At 44.0% G+C, this 21,274-nt stretch overlaps 1 protein-coding gene across 2 annotated transcripts in view; it reads right to left on the bottom strand.

Annotated features, from left to right (window-relative positions):
* Sec11a (SEC11 homolog A, signal peptidase complex subunit) overlaps positions 1-21,274 on the bottom strand; it is a 42,080-nt gene that overhangs the window by 11,516 nt on the left and 9,290 nt on the right. For both annotated transcript variants that reach the window (XM_052760030.1, XM_052760032.1), the window contains exons 2-3: positions 12,348-12,457; positions 3,948-4,097 (exon numbers count right to left, since the gene is read on the bottom strand). In XM_052760030.1, coding sequence (XP_052615990.1) covers positions 3,948-4,097; positions 12,348-12,457 — 260 coding nt within the window. The remainder of the gene's footprint in view (positions 1-3,947; positions 4,098-12,347; positions 12,458-21,274) is intronic.

Genomic DNA, 21,274 nt, shown 5'->3' with positions numbered 1-21,274 from the left:
GCAGATGAGTGGGCTCATCAGACTCTGCTATGCATGCCAGCAAACCTCTAAATACAAAATACAAGGCCTAAAGTAGCACAGATCAAGGGGTAAACAGTGCCAACCTACAGCATTCTCTAGTTTCACACTGTCTTATTTTTTTTTCTCTCTAACAAATATGCAGTTGTTAGAAAAACAAGTTTGTTTATTGGCTTTGGTTTTTTGAGACAGGGTCTCACTGCACAACCCTACCTGGGCTGGGACTCACTATGTAGACCAAGCTGGCCTTGAACTCAGAGATCTGCCTGTCCTCTGTCTCCTGAGTGCTGAGATTAAAGGTGAGCACCACCACTGCCCAGCAGAAAAATCAGTTAAAAAAAAAAAAAAGCCTCAATACTTTGAGTACTTCAAATTCAGATTTGGTAGCAGTTATAATACTATCTTGGGCCAGGTATGGTGGTACATGCTGTTAATCCCAACACTGAGGAGGCTGAGGCAGGTGGATCTCCATGAGTTCAAGGCCAGTCTGACCTACAAAAGAAGTTCAAGGACAGCCAAACCTATATAGAGAACCTGACTCAAAAAACAAGACCAGGGACTGGAGAGATGGCTCAGCAGTTGAGAACACTGGCTGCTCTTCCAAAGGACCCAGGTTCAATTCCCAGCACCTAGATGACAGCTCATAGCTATCTGCAACTGAGTTCCAGGGAATCTGACACTCTCACACAGACATATATGCAGCCAGAACACAAACGTCCATTAGAAAATAAGAAGACCAAAACCAAAAAAAGCAAAACCCCAAACTATCTTGCCTAATCAAAAAACGATTACTTCAGGGCTGGTGAGGTAGCTTGGTGAATGCTTGCCGAGACATACTAGGTCTTGATTTGATCCCTGCACCAAATAAACTGCACACAGCAGCACCTCCTATAATCCCAATGCTTGGGGGGTAAAGGCAGGAAAGTGAAGGAAGACAGTGGGCTACATGAGGCTCTATCTCAAAAAAAAAAAAGAAAGGAAGGAAGGAGGGAAGGCTGAAGGAGAGAGGGGGAGAGAGAGAAGTCACGGAATTTAATGCTACTAAACAATGGTTGAGACTTACAGTTATTTTTAAAAACTGCTTTTAGATTTCTTTTACATGTTTTAGTGTTCTGACTGCATGTCTGTGGACCATGCATGTGTCTGGTGCCTGGAGAGGCAGAAGAGTGCACTGGATCCCTGGACCTCGAATCCCAGGGACTTGTGAGCTGCCATGTGGGCGATGGGAATGGAACTGGGTCCTCTGCAAGAGCAACAAGTGCTCTTAACCACTGAGCTACCTCTCCAGCCCAACATCTAGTAATTTATAATGTAACTGAAAGCAAAGCACAATTTACAGTTACTAAAGATCAGACTAAAATTAATAAGTTTCTTTAACAATCACAGCCTGTAAAAAAGAAAACTAGCTTCAGGTTCCTACTGACTAATATCCACTCAGGAAACCGACTCCCAAGATGCTAAGAAGCACAGGTGAAAATTGGGAGGTGTTACGAATACCAAAGACAGTTAAGTGCAAACGCCACATTCCAAATGAGGTTCCAGTCAGAAAAAATGCAAATATATACAGAGAAAAGTAACCTGTAGCTGACAATTCAGTAAGTGAAAGAGTGTCTGAGCTATCCTGGGGGTTGAAGAGGACAGTCAAGAGCATCAGGAGAAAGGGTCAGTTAAAACAGAAAGGGAAGGCAGAAGGGAAGGGATACTTCAGACTGGGCTCTTCCCAAGGGCCTGCTTGGCAGCAAAACCATGCACATGCTTCCCTCTGCTGGGCTCTGATCAGGTCCCTACTGTTTCCTGAGAAAGCACACATCTCCCTCATCTACTTAGTGGCAGAACAAACACTCTTCCCTGGTGACTACCCCTCAATGCACCTATTAAGATATGCTCCAGCCAGGTGTGGTAGTGCCTGCAAGAAATCCCAACACACAGGAGGCAGAGGAAGAGATTCCTCCCAAATTCTGATCCTCCTGAGTGTTCGGGTACAGGTGACCTTTCCTCACTCTGCTGCACTGGGTGGCCTGAAACCTGTCATCCTCTTGACTCCACCTCTCTGGTGCTGGGATTAAGGTATGTGCCAGCCCAGATGTGTAACTATTAAATGGAGAAAAGCTACTAGATGCTGAGCCAGTGTTCATTTAGGACTTTCTCAATGCAAGAGAGCCTTTTGGGTCTCCAGCATGCAATCCTTTTTTGTTCATTTCTTTCTCTCCTTCTCTTGTGAAAGTTCTTGAACTACAAATATTACATACTGGAATGGACAGGAGTGAACAGCTGGACAGGGACCATCCACTTGAGAGTTCATCTTTCTGCAATCTTTACATTACCTCAGAAAAATGAGACCCAGGGAAGTGGAAGGTTTTGCTTGTTCTTCTCACTCTGAGGTGGTTGGAATGCTTTTTTCTATGTGTCCTTTCTGTTTCTAAAATGTAAGACTCTATTTAGAAAAATAATGTAGATTTTAGAAATTTATCTTGGGCTTGGCACACTGGCACATACTCTAAATCCTAGCACTAATGAGGCAAAAGCAGGAAGGTCGAGAGTACTCATTTAGTGTTGTACACACATGGAGTGTGCATGTGGAGCTCAGGGGACAACCTCTGAGAGTTAGGGCTCCTACCATGTGGGTGCTGGGGACTGAACTCAGGTCATCGGGCTTGGTGACACACGGCTTTACCCACCGGGCCATCTCACCAGTGCCTTGAGTTTGAAACTTTCAATTCATTTATCATTATATTGTGAAGGGATATTGCCACAGTCGTGTGTGGAGACTAGGGGACAACTTTGAGACTGGATCTCTCCTTCTGCTGTGGGTTCCGGGGATCAAGGCCAGGGCATCAAGCACCTTTAGCTACTGAGCCATCTGGCCAGCCCTCTTTACTGAACTTTGCAAAGTTGAAAAATTTGGGTCTGGCCTGGGTTTGAATCCAGTATTCCAAAAGAAGCTGACAAATGTATTATCCTTACACTGCCGGATAGCTTTTGTTTTCATTTTAGAGATTAAGGTTATTATACGCCATGATAGCAGGGAATTATATTTAGGATTAATCTTTATACCATGATTTTTGGGAGTTACACACAGACTGATAAGGAATTAGAAAAGAACATGAAAAGCCTCTGGAAAAATCTTCAGAGAAATAGATGAGTTAATAACTATTCAGCGTTTTCCAAATGTTCACCAAACTTTCAGACATTCATAAAATTGGATGGAAAGTAAAGGTCAAGCGGTTCCTTACTCTCTACAATGTTTTATTATTAGAGAAGAGTCTCATTTAGCCCAGGCTAGCCTTCAACTTGCTATGCAAGCCAACAATGACCCTGAACTTGTCTGCCTCTGCTTCCCAAATGCTGGGATTACAGACATGCACCCCAAGGCCTGGGTTTTGTATTGCAGTGTTGGGAGCTAATCCAGGATCCAGGGCTTCATTCTACCAACTAAGCTACATCTCCAGCCCTCTTTATTAATTAAAAAAAAAAGTTTTATTAGCTGGATGGTAGTGGCATGTGCCTTTAATCATATAGCACTTGGGAGGCAGAGGCAAGTGGATCTCTGTGAATTCAAGGCCAGCCTGGTCTACAAAGTAAATTCCAGGACAGTCAAGACTGTTGTACAGAGAAACCTTGTCTCGAAAAAATAAAAATAAAAAGTTTGATGTATATGAGTGTTTTGCCTATATATGTGCACCAATGCCTGGTGCCTCCGGGGTCAGAAGAAGGCATCAGATCTCCTGAAACTGAAGTTGCAGATGGTTACATGCTATCATGTGCTTGCTGGGAACCAAACCTGGGTCCTCTGTGAGAGCAACAAGTGCTCCTAACTGCTGAGCCATCTCTCGAGCCCCGCTCTTCAATAATTTTCATATGTCAATATTAAACACTTCAAACTGTGAAACAAAACTTTTCAAAGACACAAACAAAAAGCTGGCATGTACTTTTCATGGATCTTCAAGACTCGATGCACAATAGGAATCTCTCTTCCTTCTATCCTGAAAACGACGATTTCCCCCACTCGTATGGGATCTTCAACACGGTTCGTGAGGAAAAGGAGGTCCCCTCTGTGAAAGGCAGGTTCCATGCTGCCACTGTGGGAGAGAAGATACAGAAAGATAGATACATCTATTCAAAATCAGATATTCAATAGAGCAACATATACCAGTGTGCCCCATGATGTACTCAGCATTTTAACAACCAGGGCACGTAGATGACACTGTCTTCAAAACAAGTTGCCTTACTCCATGCCATTTCATTTATTCATTCTGGGGACATAGTTATAGTCTCACAGTATAGATCAGGCTGCCCTCAAACTTGTGGCAATTTTCTTACCTCAGCCTCCCAAGTCCTGAGATTATATGTGTGCACCATCACACCCAGCTTGGTTCCCCTCAACTAGTAAAGAATTTTTTAGTTATTAGTCTTTACTAACTAGTTCCATTTTAAGCATTACGATTCAAAGATGCTCAAGTCTTGAAAAGGGCAGTGTTACTAATTCCTTAACCTTTTAAAATTTCAAATGACAAACAATATAAAAGAATGAACTTTAAAAAATACTGCCCTTATTCTGGCTTCATCTGAAAATACTAAACATATTCAAATATTCAAATGAGAACCGGATCATCCTCTGCCATTTATAAAGATACAGACCACGATGACCTTATGAGTTCAACTGATTATGGAGGCAAACAGCTCATCAAGTCACAAAACAGAACAGAGAGAACACTGGTGTTACCAAGTCATTTCTTTATTTTGAAAAGAGAAATCTAAAAGACTACTGGGTTTCTGTCTGAATTTCAGGAACTAAGAAGAAGCGAGAGGAGCTCATGGAGAGCATCTTTCTCCACTGCCTGTCCTGCCTCATCCCCGGTTCTGAGAAGGTCCTAAGAGATTTGCATGTACATCTTCAGGAACTCAAACTCCAGTTTTCAATTACAAGAACATTAGTAAAAAGTAAACATATCAGCAGGAAATAGAACATCCAGGCACAGACACTGTTGTTTGAAGACTATATACAGGAACAGCAGTGGTTCCTAAACTCTCTTGTACACTGGAACAACCTGAGCAGTTTAAATAAAATCCTCATGCTCAGGTCACACATAAACCCATTCATATCAGAATGCCTGGGAATGGGAGGCAGACATCACTGAATCCCAGGAAATTCCACTGGAAATCAAAAGTGGGGAACTATGAGGAACATGTTGTTTGTTTGTGTTATTATTTGTGTTGAAGGCTAGCCTGGGCTAGGTAGCCCAGGTTGACATAAAATTCACAGCACTCACCCAGGTGGTGGTGGCGCATGTCTTTAACCCTAGAACTCAGGAGGCAGAGGCAGGTGAATCTCTGTGAATTAGAGGCCAGCCTGGTCTACAGAGCAAGTTCCAGGACAACCAAGGCTAGATAGAGAAATGCTGTCTGGCAAAAGCAAAACACCAACTCACAGCACTCTTCTTGTCTCCCAAGTGCTGGATTATAGGCATGTTTGTCTGTATATTTACTGTTTTGCTGAACTTGAACTCACAGTAATCCTCTGTTGGGATCACAGTCTTGCGCCACCATGCTAGGCTAGCACATTTAAACCCCCTCATTTCTCTGTGTACTGAGAGATCCGCCTGCCTCCACCTCCTCCTGAGTGCAGGGATTAAAAGCATGTACCACCACCGACTGGTGTACATGTTTATTCTTAAAGCTTTTGGTACAGGCAGGCAGATCTCTGTAAGTTTAAGGCCATCCCAGTCTATATAGCAAGCTCCAGGACAGCCAAGACTACATAATGAGATCCTGTCTCAAAATTAAATAACTAAAATAAAATTGTTATTTAGAATTGTCAGGTTGAGGCTGTAGCTCAGTGGTAGAGAACTTGTCTAGAATGAACATGGCCCTGAGTTGACTCTCCAGTTGGATCTACCAAAAAGAGAAAAAGAAAAAAAAAAGAACTTGACACACAGGGCTACGCACACACACACTCACACATACACTCACACACACACCACACATGACAAGGAGAAAAGGAAAAAAGGATGCACATACAGAATTATTTCCATTAAATGTAAAAATATACATGAAAAGAGACTACAAGGTTAGCAGTGATTTTTTATCTCAGAATTACAAAGACAGGTTCAGCTAGAGTTTTTCTGTTTCCAACATTTCACACTATGGGAACATATTGACTTTTTCTTATTAGAAAAGCATTTCTCCTTAAAGGTCACTATGACAGTCAGGCAGGAAATGACAAGGGCCTGAAATAGAACAGCAAGGGGAACAGCTATAAAGGAGTGGAGAGGGGAAACAATCAGTGGCCAATGAGACACAGGAGAAAAAAGAATGACCCGAAAGTTTGTGGCACTGCAACTGAGCAGATACGGTGACAGTCACAGACACAGGAAGGAAGGGTCAAAATGAAGATGAATTTTATTTTTATCATGCAGAAAATCAAGTGTCTGGTCAGTAGTCAGGTGAAGCTGTCCAGTGGAGTGAAATAAGCAATAAAAGCTTTTAGGAATTCCTATGAAGATGCCAATTTAAAACACATGAAAGGAGCCAGAAGTTGTAGAAATGCCCGGTAATACCAGCAGCACCTGGGAGGCAGAGGCAGCAGGACTGAGTTCGATGTCAGCCTGAGCCACATGCCAAGACTGTGCCCCCCAAACCGAAATAAATAAATCAAACATATAAAGTACGTAGTAGAGGGTAGGGAGGCAAGGGAGTGACTATGCTTGTATACCTTATATAAAAACAGCCCTATGGCTTGTCAGCCTGAGCCACATGCCAAGACTGTGCCCCCCAAACCGAAATAAATAAATCAAACATATAAAGTACGTAGTAGAGGGTAGGGAGGCAAGGGAGTGACTATGCTTGTATACCTTATATAAAAACAGCCCTATGCCAAACTAGCCGCAAACAACAGCTCAGCAGTTAAGAGCTGCTCTTACAGAGGACCTAAGTTCAATTCCCAACACCCAGATGACGGCTCACATCCTCTCTAACTCTATTCCAGGGGATCTGATGCCCTCTTCTGACCTCTACAGGCACCAAGCACAGAAGTGGTGCACAGACATGCATGCAGGCAAAATACCTATACACATAAAACAATACAATTTAAAAATAGTAACAAAAAGAAAATTGACTAATGCAAAAGAAATCTTAAATATTAAAAAGTATGTAGTATGCCTACCCAAAGATGGCACACACCTTTAATCCCAGCACTTGGGAGTCAGAGGCAGGCAGAAATCTGTGAGTTCGAGGCCAGTTTGGTCTACTGAATGAGTTCCAGGACAAGCTAGGGCTGCACAGAGAAACCCTGTCTTGTGTGTGTGTGTGTGTGGGGGGGGGGGGGGGGGGGGGAGTACGTAGTGAGACCATTTAACATGCTGTTATCACCACTATTATTCTGTTATTATTTGTGGTGTTGGAGAGTGAAATCCTGACCTTCCTCATGATATGTAAACATTTTACCACTGAACTACACCCCCAGGTTACAAGGATCATTAAAAAAATAAAACTAGCTGAGCAGTGGTGGCACATACCTTTAATCCCAGCACTCGGGAGGCAGAGCCAGGAGGATCTCTGTGAGTTCAAGGCCAGCCAGTGGTCTACAGAGCGAGATCCAGGACAGGCACCAAAACTACACAGAGAAAACCTGTCTCAAAAAAAATAAAAAATAAAATAAAACTGAGGAAAATTGTTTAAACATTAAATGAATTAGTAGTAAATCTAATATCTGATTAAATTACACCCCTTATTGTGTTGCTTTTCGAGACAGGGTTTCTCTCTGTACCCTGGCTGTCCTGGAACTAATTCTGTAGACCAGGCTGGCCTCTAACTCACAGAGATCACCTGTCTCTGCCGCCCAAGTGCTTGGATTAAAGGGGTGCGCCACCACTACCTGGCTAAATTACACTTTTAATACGCCAAACATGCTTCCCTTTTCCCTTTTAAAATGAGACAGGGTTATATGTATCCCTGGCTGGCCTTGAACTGGATATGTAGCAGAGAAGGACCTTGAATATCTGATCTTTCTGTCTCCACTTCCTGAGTCTTGGATCAAAGGTATGCACTGCCACACATTAAAAAAACAAACAAATGAGTAAAAACTGTATGGGTGTTTCACATGCATGCATGTATGTTTGTGTACTGTGTGCATACCTAGTGCCCTCAGAGGCCAGAAGAGGTATGGTAGCACTATAGTCAGACTGGCTGGAACGATATAGCCCAGGTCGGCACCAAACTCAAGATCCTCTTGCTTCAGCCTCCCAGGTGCTTGAATGTCAGGTATGAGCTACCACATTCAATGACACTTTTAGTTTTTTAACTGACACATTAAAAAATGCATACATTGGTGCTGGAGAAATGGCTCTTGCTACCAAGTCTGATGGTCAGAGTTCAATCCTGGTTCTCACATGGTGGAAAGAACCAATGCCCACAAGTTATCCTCTGACCTCTACACGTGCATCTTGGCACATGTGCATCTATACACTTCCACAAATAAGTGTAATAAAAAGTTTATATATTGGGGTCTGGGACTCAGACTAATCGGGCAGGATGCCTGCCTGGCAAGCAAAAACCCTGAGTTCAATTCCCAGCACTACATACTGGGCATGGTGGCAGACGCCTAGAAGCCTAGCACTTGGGGGAGAGGGAGAAGGAAGAGAAATTCAAGGCCATGCTTGACTACATATAGAATTCAAGCAGCTTGAACTATATGATTTCACAAAAGCGGGGAGCAGGAAGCCAGGCGTATTGGCGCATGCCTTTAATGCCAGTACTCTGGATGCAGAGGCAGGTGGATCTCTCTGAGTTTGAGACCAGCCTGGTCTACAGAGTGAGTTCCAGGACAGTCAGGGCTACAGAGAGACCCTGTCTCGGAAAAAAAAGAAAAAGAAAAAGAAAGAAAACAAATAAACAAAACCAATTCCCTCCCCACCCCAAAAAAGGAAGCAAAGTAAGAAAAAAGCAGCAGCACAAGCAGGGAAGCTCTGAGTTTGTGCCCGGCCTGAGCCATGCAGCAAGACCTGGTCTAAAGAAAAAACCGACTGACAGGAGGGAGATCTTCAGAGAAAGGGCAATTCATGCTTCTGCGGCCAGGAAGAGCTTTCACTGAGGGAACATCCCAACACTGAGGGGACATCCCAACACTGAGAGGAGAGAGCATGATGCAGCCGGAAGGGGAGAGGAGCACCGTGAGAGTTTCTTCTGGGTTACTTCAGATTTCACTCTCTTCACTGGAGGTACTGAACTTCATGGACCTTAGTATCTACCTGTGGTCAGCTATGCCTAGGAGGACTCATGCAAACTGAGTTTACCTTTAGGGCTTTGGTGAAATTGCTGGATTCTGGGAATAAAACTCTCTGACATGATTTATTATATTAATTGAGATTTCAGGTAACAGGCAAAGCTTTTTTTCTTCCCCGAGACAGTGCTCGACACTCAATATATAGATAGAGCTGATGGGCTTTAAACTTGAAAAGCTCCTCTACCTCCTGAGTACTGGATTAAATGCATGCCCTGTACACCCAGCTCAAAGCTCCTCTACCTCCTGAGTACTGGATTAAATGCATGCCCTGTACACACAGCTCAAAGCTCCTCTACCTCCTGAGTACTAGATTAAATGCATGCTCTGTACATCAAGTTCAAAGCTTATTTTTTCTGCCTTTACATAGCTGTTAAAACAACAATAACAAGCTGGGCGGTGGTGGCGCATGCCTTTAATCCCAGCACTCGGGAGGCAGAGCCAGGCAGATCTCTGTGAGTTCGAGGCCAGCCTGGGCTACCAAGTGAGTTCCAGGAAAGGCGCAAAGCTACACAGAGAAACCCTGTCTCGAAAAACCAAAAAAAAAAAAAAAAAACACAATAACAAAAACAAAAACAACCTAGCTGGGGATGATGTCAATAGGCAGAAGACCAAAGATCACTCCAAGTTCCAGGCCAGCCAGGGTTACATAGCTAAATAGCAAGACCCTGCCTCAAATAGTGTAAGACATTATCTCAAAAACCCAAACCAAAAGCACTACCTTAATTTTGCTAGGGGCCACGTAGCAGCAGAGCATTCGCCTAGCACACAGGGTGGTCTGGTGATATTTTATTTGTATTAAAATGTTATTTGTATGTTAATAAAGTTGCCTGGGGGTCAGAGCTATTAGCAAGCCATAGGAAAGCAGGGCAGTGGTGGCGTACGCTTGTAATTCCAGCACTTGGTAGGCAGAGCTGGGTAAGTCTCTGTGTGTTCAGGGATACAGCCATTATTGGATACACATGCCTTTAATCTTAATACCAATCATGGAAAACCTGGAGGCCTATACAGACAGGCTGTGAGGAGGCAGTCATGTGGTTGGGTTTACAACCAATGAGAAGGCAGGACAGGAACTCTATATAAAGACTTTAACACAGGGGTAGCTCTGGTTCGGAGAGGTAGGACCACCGCAGGAGGAAGGGTAAGGTTTTAGCTCTTAGCTCTGACCTCTTGGCTTTCTTCTTTGCATTGGTTCTGTGTTTCTCTGTTAATAAGAAGGTTGGATACATCTACAGTGGTCCCTAGGCTTCTCCAACCCTGAAAACATGTGTCCAGAGTACTGCCCCATTTTCACCTGGTCTTGTGTTCCAACCCTGAAGTAGAGAGCTTCCGTTCGTGCTGCCGTCCAGCACTAAGGGAACACCAACCACACCACTGGGAGGAGGTGCAGGGCTTGGGTCCTGGAAGTTCCCCTGGGAGACTCCTGCTGGGGCTATTTCCAATTTAGTCCTCTTTAGCCATCAGGGGCTGACTGAGACCACTGGGAAAAACCGGAACTGGACTAGGGGACTTGGTAGAAAAGAAAAAAATGATGGTAGCTATATGATATGGTTGCTATATACCTATAATCTCAGCACTTGGAAGTCTGAGGTAGGCGGATCATGAATTCAATGCCAGCACAGGCAAAACTGTTTAAAAAGGAAGAAAGGCAAACATTCTAACATTCTTTTGTTTTGTTTGTTTTTTGTTTTTTGTTTTTTGTTTTTTTTTGTTTTTTTTTTTTTGGTTTTTCAAGACAGAGTTTCTCTGTGTAGCTTTGGAGCCTGTCCTGGAACTCATTCTGTAGGTCAGGCTGACCTCTCCACCTGGCTCTGCCTCCCAAGTGCTGGGATTAAAACACCCAGCTGCTCTAACAGTCTTTACCAGAGAAACTCAACAGAGAATGGAGCGCCTTATGAAAATGGCAGGCACACTTACGGTAGTGATTGTGGTGGTCTCGCAGGTCTATTAAAAATTACTGCTTCTGCATATCATTCATACCTACTTAAGTCCTAAAGAGGAAGGTAGCTAACTCAACTTCAACAACGGGGACAGCTGCACTGCCTTCTTCCTATTTGTATTGTATTAGCTCCAGAAGACAGAGCTATAATGATTCAGCTCAATAACCACATAGTAATTTCCAAAAATTAGATGCTAAATTAGGTTTTAAAATCAGTAAGATTTATAGTGCAAAGATAGGAATGGAAACAAGGTGGGAAAAAATTCAGTATTTTCACCAAAAGAGATGGTATTATTCCCTTTAAAATTCCTGGAGTCCAGCTTAGAAATGACATTTAAAGGTCAAGAGAAAATATGGAAATAATTAGTGATGCTGCTAGCACTGAATACATAATGCAGGAACACTCCAGTGGAGGCCTATGCAGCCTAATGAACTAAGCTCCAGGCCTCGTATACTTTGCAAACTAAGGAGCAAAAAGAGAGAAGAATCTGAGGGGAAAAAAGTACAATGAATGAAATACACTTTCTTAAGGGAGGAACCAAAAATAAGGTCCACATAGCAACCTTTTTGTTGTTGTTTTTTTTAAGACAGCCTTCTCATGTAGCCCGGGTTGCCCATGATCTCCATATATAGCTAAGACTGGCCTTGAACTCCTGATCCTCCTGCCCGATTCCTGAGTGCTGGGATTACGGGCATGAGCCACCACATTCAGCACACAGCAACCAATGAGTAGAAAGGATCCTGGAGAAACAGCTCAGTGGTTAAGGGCACACACTGCTCGAACAGAGGACCTGAGTTTGATACTCACGATGGGCAGCTCATAACCACCTGTTTGTCTTCTGGCCACCTGCACTCGTATGCATATCCTCCCCTCACCCACATATATGCATAATTAAAAACAATTGTTTTTAAAGAAAAGGATATGGGTCCTTTGGGGTTCAGAATGGAAACACCTCCCATGGTATTTCTTACAACTGAGTAGAAACCGATTTCCTTCTGGGCTCTCTCCTAGGTAATAGTTTCTAAGGAACTGGTATACAACTATTTATTGAATACCTCTATTTTTCTCCCAAGTAACCCCAGCAATTCTGTTTTGAAAAGGAACAGTGTTACCTGAGCACCACTACAATTGGACTCTCACTTCCGGTTATCACCATCAGCCCCTTCCAGATCATTAGTGCCGAGGAGACAATCATTCCAAAATTTAGGACTTGGTAGTATAGCTGCAGGAACAAAGAGAAGAAATCAGATCCACTATTTTCTCCTCAGGCAAGTAAATGGTAGTAGCTATTAATGTAAAAGTTTCAAGTAGCCAAGATAGGGATGAAGCTGTTGGTAGAGTACTTGTCTAGCATGTGCAAAGCCCAGGGTTCAATCCCCAGCACTGCATAAGACCAGGCGTGGTGACTCATGCCTATAATCCTAGCATGCAGGAGGTGGAGTCAGGAGGAGGGTAAAAAGCCCATCATTATCAGGCTACTTACTGAGTTTGAGGCCTACCTTGGCCAGAAGACCACCTAAAAAATAAATACATCTAAGGAAGAGAAAAAGAAAGTACCATACCAATAAACTATCAAAATACATAAATGGGAGGGAAAATCTTTCTTAAAAGTTTTAAGTAATCATCACGGTGTCCAGGCTACAATTCCAGCACTTGGGCAGTACTATACAAATTTGAGGCCAGCCTGGGCTACATGGTGAGTTCTAGGACCAAAAACAAAAACCAAAACAAACAAAAACCCAAAAGTTTCAAAGTATTACCACTAATGGCTGCTGAAGTCCTGAGCCGTTTTTCTTAGAGCGGTGTCTCATGTAGCCCGAGGTGGCCTCAAACCAAGGAGCTGAAGGTAGCCTTGAACTCCAGATTTGTTTCCACTTCCCAAGTGCTGCTACTGTAGGGATGCACCACAATAGGACCTTTTTTTTTTTGGTTTTTCGAGACAGGGTTTCTCTGTGGTGTTTTGGTGCCTGTCCTAGATCTCGCTCTGTAGACAAGGCTGGCCTCGAACTCACAGAGATCCGCCTGGCTCTGCCTCCCGAGTGCGGGCATTAAAGTTGTGTGCCACCACCGCCCGGCTAGACTTTTTTTTTTGAGACATTCTTTAAAGTAAAACTTAAAACCAACACTCCTCTTACCCAAAGGACATTCCTAAATTCTGTTTGCTAAAACACCAGTAACATCTATGCAATAACTAATATTTCAGAACCTTGCACTGTTTCATTTGGGCTGCTTGTCTCCCTCAACAACCACTGAATAACCCCTCCCCCGAACCCAGGAGGGAAGAAAAGGCAGCCTGGCAGTGGTGGTGCACACCTTTAATTCCAGCACTCAGGAGGCAGAAACTAGCAGATCTCTGTGAGTTTGAGACCAACCTGGTCTACAGAGTGAGTTCCAGGACAGCCAGAGCTATGTAGAGAGATCCTGTCTAAAAAAAAAAAAAAACAAAAACAAAAAGAATTCCAGAGTCAAGAACTATATAGGCCACATTTGTTTACTAAACTTGCACTACTCCACAAATTCTAAAATTTCCTATCTTGAACTGATACAACACTAAATCTACACTCATTGAAAGACATTTTAAATGAGAAAAATAGTAAAATTAGTGTTGAGTCAAGAATGAAAAAACAGCCAGGTGGTGGTAATGCTCGCCTTTAATTCCAGTCCTCAGGAGGCAGAGGCAGGTGGACCTCTGTGAGTTTGAGGCCACCCTGATCTACAGAGCTGGTTCTAGGACAGCTAGAGCTGTTACAAAGAGAAACCTAGCCGGGCGGTGGTGGCGCACGCCTTTAATCCCAGCACTCGGGAGGCAGAGCCAGGCGGATCTCTGTGAGTTCGAGGCCAGCCTGGTCTCCAAAGCGAGTTCCAGGAAAGGCGCAAAGCTACACAGAGAAACCCTGTCTCGAAAAACCAAAAAAAAAAAAAAAACAAAGAGAAACCTGTCTCAAAGAAAAAAACAGGGACTGTGAGAGATGGTTCAGTAGTTAAGAGCACTTGCTACTCTTATAGAAGACCCAGCTTTCGTCCCCAGCACCCACATGGTTATTTACAACTGTCCAAGGCTCCAGTTCCAGGGGCTCCTGAACCTGCCTCTGGCCTCGGTAGGCACCAGGCACACATACTGTGTACTTACATACATGCAGACAAAATACTCACACACATTAAAAATAAAAAATATTAAAATTACTAATTTTTACTTCTTCCTGCCTTTATTTTTGAAACAGGATCTATGTAGTCCAAGTTAGTCTTTTTAAACTTTATGTGTATGAATGTTTCACCCCTGCATGCATGTCTGTGCACATTGTGTGTGCCTGATGCTCTGACTTCAAAAGAGGGTGTAAGATGTCCTGGAATCAAAATTAAGGATGGTTATAAAGTACCATGTGGGTGCTGGGAACTGAACCTGGGTCCTCTGTAAGAGAAACAAGCACTCTACATTAAATGTCAGGGCCATCTCTCCAGCCCTCTCAATGATGGATTTAATGTATTTTATGACAACCTTGAAACTCACGATCCTGCCTCAGTCTCCAAAGTGCTGGGATTATAGGTAGGTACCACCATGCAAAATATCCTTTATGGTTGGGACTTCTTCCCTTTCTTTTTGGGGTTTGAACTAGGATCCAACAAAAGGTTTCCCATTACATTTGGTTGTTAGGTCTCTCGTCTTTCCTAATATGGACTATCTTCCCAACTGCTTTTTTTCCATGCCATTTTCTTTTCTGTAGGTTGAAGAAAGGAGACTTATACCACAGAGTACATGTGGAGGTCAGAGGTCAACTTGGGGAAGTTGCTTCCCTTCTTCCACTATGTGGGTCCTAAGGTTCAAATTGAGGTCATCAGTCTTGAGGGGAAGAGAGATCTCACTGGCCCAACACCTAGTTCAGCTGTCTCCCAGACCATCGGTCACGTACAACTTGTTTGTTTTTGCAGTACTGGGGACTAAATGGCTTCTGATGTTCTGGGTTTTTTTGAGTCAGGGCCTTGCCATGTAGCCCTGGCTGGCCTAGAACTTGTCAAGTAGATCAGGTTGGTCTTAAATTTAGGTTAATGTTCCTGCCTCTGAATGCTGTGATTACAGGTAAGTGCTACCATGCATGGCTTGAACTACATTTTTTTTTTAAATAGTAAAGCTGAACTTTTACTGTTCATAGTTTTAAAACCTTTATTTTTATATGTCAAGGTATACCATAAATATTTGGAGGCCCATATTATCCGCCTTATAGTTAAGGTTCTCTGTAATCTAAACTTAATAGGAAGGTTTCTTCCAGTACTTTCTAGCCCCACCCTTTCATTTGTCTTGGTTCCTAGTCACCCTTTACCCACTTTTTCATATTACATTTAAAATTTTTTATTGTATGTGGGGCAAGAGTCTGGCTACATTGCCCAGGCTGACCTCGAACTCCTGATCCTCCGCCCTTGGCCTCAAGAGCAGTTAGAACCACTGAGGTGCATCACTGCACCTGGCTTGATGATTGCTCTTTAATTTTTTATTAATTCACTTGCAGTGCTAGTGATCAAAGCCAGGGCTTCACGTGTACTAAAGCAGGCACTAGTGAACCCCATGCCCCAGCCCTACAACTGCTGTTTAAAGAAGTGATCAGGAACAGAAATTGAAGGTTGGAGGCTGGAGAGATGGCTCTGTGGTTCCTGGCTGCTCCTCCAGAGGACCAGGGTTCAGTTCCCAGCACCTACATGGTGGTTCCCAACTGTCTGTAACTCTAGTTCCTGGATATCAGACGCTCTCTTCTGACCTCTATGGGCAACACACACACACACACACACACACACACACACACACACACACACACAAACACACGGTACATGTACATTCATACACACATGCAGGCAAAACACACACAAAATAAAGTTAAAAAAAAGAAAAAAATTTTAAACAATGAAGATTTATGTTTCTGGAAGAAGTTACTTTCCCATTTACATTGGTCCTCCCCTTTCCACAGACACAGGACACCACACTGACTATAGGAGCTTTACTCTGATTCAGCTAATCAAGATCGTCACTTACATTTTTAGTATTTTAGTTTCTTTTCCCCGATTCTGTGCTAAAATAATGGCAAAAGCAATCTAAAGTAGCAAAGGTTTATTAGTGCTCACAGTTCAAAGGGACAGTCCATCGCTGTGGGGAAGTCAAGACACAGGAGCTTCAAGTAGCTGGTCATAGTCCAGCCACAGCCAGGAAGCAGAGAGAGGGAAAAAAAGCTTGCCCAACATTCAGCTGGCTTTCTCCATTTTCTCCATTTATCCTCTGGCTAGGATAGTCCCACCCATAATTAAAATGGGCTTTTCCACATCAGTGAATGAATGCAGTCAAGGTAACCCCACAGGCATACCCTCAGGTAATTCGAGATTCTGTCAGCTGACTAGTAACCAGCACCCAGAGAGGTCAGAGTCCGTCCGTCGTGCCCCCCCTCCCCCCAGTGTAGTTCCTGAAAAGAACTAGTCAGTCAGTCTAGAGAGAAGCACAGCATGCTGAAGCCATGTCCTAGGTAGCAGGGCGTCCCACGCTCTTACCCCTCCTTCCTCTCTTCTAACCTGCCAAGAGACTCACTCCAAAGTCAAATACACCGCTTCTACTTACTGCTTCCTTACCCTACATGCGAACACTTCGGGGTATAAATTATTAACAAAAAAGTGTTATTATCTGCCTGGTATTGGCAGAAGAAGTTCCCCAACCTCATTCCATTGGCCACACCAAGCCATTAGTAAGAAACTGTGACATGTGCACAATAACCACCACAGAACTGAATCACTCTTCTAAGAAGTGACCAGAACAGCATGTTCCTCATTGTTCAAGGGCAAACTATAAAAGAAGATTAGTAAGTCCAACGAAAACATCCAGCATGCCACACACCTGTCATCCCTGCAGTGGGCAGCCAAGGTGTGTGTGGGGGGACCTGCCAGTTGAAGGGCTACATGAGACTATCTCACATTTTAAAAAAAAGAAAGAAAAGAGAATTAGTTTTTAAGCTCTGTTCAGCTAGGCAAGGTGGAGAATGTCTGTAACCTTAGCATCTGGGAGGCTAAAGCAGGAAGAATGCCAGTTCCAGGCCAGCCTGGACACAAGAGTGAGAGAGACCCTATTCCCAAAATCACCTCAGGCTGGGCTCAGTTGGTAGAGTACTTGCCTAGCATGCACAAAGCCCTGGGTTAGATCCACAGCTACACATACGCTGGGTATGACAATGCCCACCTAGCACTGGGGAGGTGGAGGCAGGAGGATCGTTAAGTTCAAATTCATCCCCAACTACAGGAATCTGCCTCAGTTGCTCTTCTACCTTATTCTTTGAGTCAGTCTCTCAAACACAGAGCTCACAGACATGGCTACTCTTGCTAGCCAGTTGCTCAGGGAATCTCCTTGGGTCTCCACCTTCCAAGACTGGAATCATAAGCCCACCGCTACATTTATCCAGCATTCAGCATTTTTGTGGTACTGGGAATACTAGATCTGGTCCTCTTGTTTGCCTAGCATACACTTTAACCAGCACCACCCCAACAGAAAGCAGTTAAAACTGAATGAAAATAAAAATACAACACAACAGAATGCACAGGATATACCTACAAAAGTAATATACCGAGGGGATTTTTCTAACTGTAAAAGCCTGGTTGTTAGGAAGTCATCGCTGTCTTCAGTACTAGGGAGGTAAGACACCAGCTAAATGGCACTCAGTATTGTGCAACTGGAGTAATGTCTAATGTCCTCCAGTGAGTTACATGTACTGAAACAGCAACCAACACATTCTGTAGCTCGAATTCACTAGGCCAGTGGCCAATGAGATGTCTCAACATGTGAAGGCGCTTGCTGCCAAACCGGATGATCTGAATTCAATCAGAATGGTAGGAAAGTATTGACCTCCATATGTGCACCACCATGCAACACACACACACACACACACACATACATACGGAGTGGGGGGAGAAACAGACAGATATAGAGATAGAGATGAGGGGGAATAAATAAATGTAATTAAAATTTTTTAAAGAAATACTTAAGATACGACCTGACAGTGTTTCCTATGCTCAAAACTCTCTAACATCTACTAACTTAAAGGCTTTAATTCCCAAAAGAGACAGAATTCTCTTAGAGAACACAATGGTTCCACTAACTAGAAGCTAAGAAAGAATGCAAGGAACTGAGATGCTACTGGTTGATGACTGGTCTTGACTCTCAGGGAGAAACTGAAAGTCTATCACACGTGAAGGAAGAAGTATAACTGGAAAAAGTAGATCCCGAGAACTCTTAGGTTCCCATAAAAGTTAGTGAAAATGTCCCAATTCCAGCAGGACTCTGTGACACTAACCTAGTCCTTCAGTGGCAAAGGTCTGAGTCACCCCATCAGGAAAGGAACTATGGCCAGTTTAGATCTTTGCCCAGAGAGGATGAAAACAGCTATGGCCACGTGATCAACTATGGAAACAAAGGTTACATTCTATTAGCAGCATCCCTGCTTTCCTCTTTATGAGAGCTATGGTCAAAGCAGGTGGGACCAGATGCCAAGGCGACATAGGGCAGGTTGCAGCAGCTCTGTACTCTGCTAACCCACGGGTAAAGCAACACAGCTTCCCCAAGTGCCCTTTGCTGTATGGTTCCGAGTTAAATCTGCCCCCACAGGGCAACCTGCCAAAGCTCAGGGAAGGTGAAGGGAAGCTGTGCTCATGTCTGAAGGTCACATGGTTACAGTGAGGGAGGGCACTGGGAGGCACTGCCAGAGTCCAGTTCGTCCTTGCTTCCCGCAGCTCTAGGTCTACTTCTGGCTGACAGATTACAAAAGCAACAGCCTTCCATGGGCTTCACCTGCTTTCCTCTGCGGCCCTGCTCCAGTAGCCACATCCAGACTCAGGTCCATGGGAAATGTGGACTTACTCACCTGTACATACCAGAGGTTCACAAGAGCTAGTTGGTGACAATTTTCTCCTGAGAGTCTCATTATATAGCCCAGGCTGGCCTTAAACATGGTAATCCTCCTGCTGCAGAGTAATGAGATTACAGGTGTGGCCACCGAGCCCAGTAATGACAATTCTGATTCTCTAACTTCTTTTAGACTCTCATGTATGTAGCTTCTCCCACAATATGAAAGGTTATTTCTATAATAAATCTTTCATTCCATGTCTGTTATTAATAATGTTTTCACCAACCACACTGTGCCAGCTAACATACGTGTGATGGTTAGCTTTAACCATCAACTTGCCATACCCGAAATCACCCAAAAAGGGAGCCTCACCTGAAGGACTATCTAGATCTAACTGTCAGGTGGGAGTGTCTGTGGAGGGCTGTCTTGATGGTTAGCTGACCGAAACCACTGTGGGCAGCACCATTCCCTGGGCAGGGGGCGCAGGCTGTAGAAGAGTAGAAGGGCTGCTGAGAGGGAGCAAGCAGGCAGCATGGGTACATCCGATTCCCTCTGCTCCTGACTCTGGGTGCGGTGTGACTAGCCGCTTAAGTTCCTCCTCCCTCAGTGATAACTAGTAACCTGGAGCTGTAAGGCAAATAAAGTCTTTCCTTTCCCACAACGCCTTTCAGTTGGTGTTTTATCATAGCAACAGAAAGGAAACGAGACGACCGTGTTTTCCAGGCAGTTTCTGTCCCTGTAAATACCGGTGTTTGGACTCTGTTCTCCTCGAGTCAGAAGACAACTCTCCTGAGGAAGAGCTACACTACTCTTCTTTCCATATTCACATAAGCTGATGGGAATGAATAATGCTTTTAGGTCCACAGAGAAAATGGTTAAAGATGCAAAATATTGAGGAACAGTAGCAAAAAGAAGCCTTTAGGGGGCTGGAGAGATGGCTCAGAGGTTAAGAACACTGCCTGCTGTTCCAGAGGTCCTGAGTTCAATTCCCAGCAACCACGTAGTGGCTCACAGCCATCTGTAATGAGATCTGGTGCCCTCTTCTGATGTGTAGGCATACATAGAGGCAGAATGCTGTATACATAATAATCTTAGAAGAAGAAGAAGCAGCAAGCAGCAGCCGCTGCTGCCTTTTAAGCTTTATAAGTGCTGTACTCTAGATTTCCCAGTTTCAAATGACAGACAGTGATTTCTGGATGCTTAAAAGTATAATTGAGGCTGGGCAATGGTGGTGCACATCTTTAATCCCAGCACTTGGGAGGCAAAGGCAGGTGGATCTCCGTGAGTTCAATGCTAGCCTGGTTTACAGAGCTAGTTCCAGGACAGCCAAGGCTACACAATAAGATCCTGTCTCAAAATCACACACACACACACACACACACACACACACACACACACACACACACACACACACACAAATAACAAGCAAACATGGTGGCACAGCCCTCTGATCCCAGCTATCAGGAAGTTGAGGCAGGAGGATTTTAAGTTTGAGGCAGCCTAGGCAACTTAGAGAGACCCGTCTCAAAATCATATAGAGACCAAAGAGTGTAGCTCAGTGGAAGAACATTTGGCTAATAAGTCCACACAGCCCTCCACTGACTCCTGAGTAGTAGCATAGAAAGCAGAAGTCGTGGACATTCTGTAATGTACCCACCCACCACCCACCGCAGGTACTCAGGCCCAGAGCTGAGAAATCACTGAGCTTCTGGTTCCTCTCTAAGGGTCACTTCATTAAAAAGGGCAATGGAAAAGTGTTACTTTGAGTTCAAATATCTGTTTAGGTAGCCATTAAGAGTTGGGTAGTCCTGCTGAGAGGTGGTGGCACACACCTTTAATCCCAGCACTGGGGAGGCAGAGGCAGGTGGATCTCTGTGAGTTCGTGAGTTCGAGGCCAACCTGGTCTACAGAGTGAGTTCTAGGACAGCCAGGGCCACAGAGAAAAACCTTGTCTTGAACAACACCAGAAACCAAAAAAACCAAAAAAAGAAGAGTTGGATAATCCTAAAACGCACACAATAAAAGATTTTATCAAGTCTTAAGGGCCTTACACTTGCCAGTCATGGTGGCACACTCCTTTAATAGCAGTGTTCAGGAGGCAGATCTCTGTGAGTTCAATGCCAGCCAAGGCCAAGGAGTGACATCCTGTCTTAGGTAGAAATACAGAGCAGATAATT

The sequence above is a fragment of the Peromyscus californicus genome, unplaced genomic scaffold (genome assembly GCF_007827085.1).
Source record: "Peromyscus californicus insignis strain IS unplaced genomic scaffold, ASM782708v3 Scaffold_4__1_contigs__length_199733344, whole genome shotgun sequence".
NCBI classification, from domain to species: Eukaryota; Metazoa; Chordata; class Mammalia; order Rodentia; family Cricetidae; genus Peromyscus; species Peromyscus californicus.
Note: the sequence above shows the minus strand (reverse complement) of the source record. Positions and strands in the feature narration are given on the sequence as shown.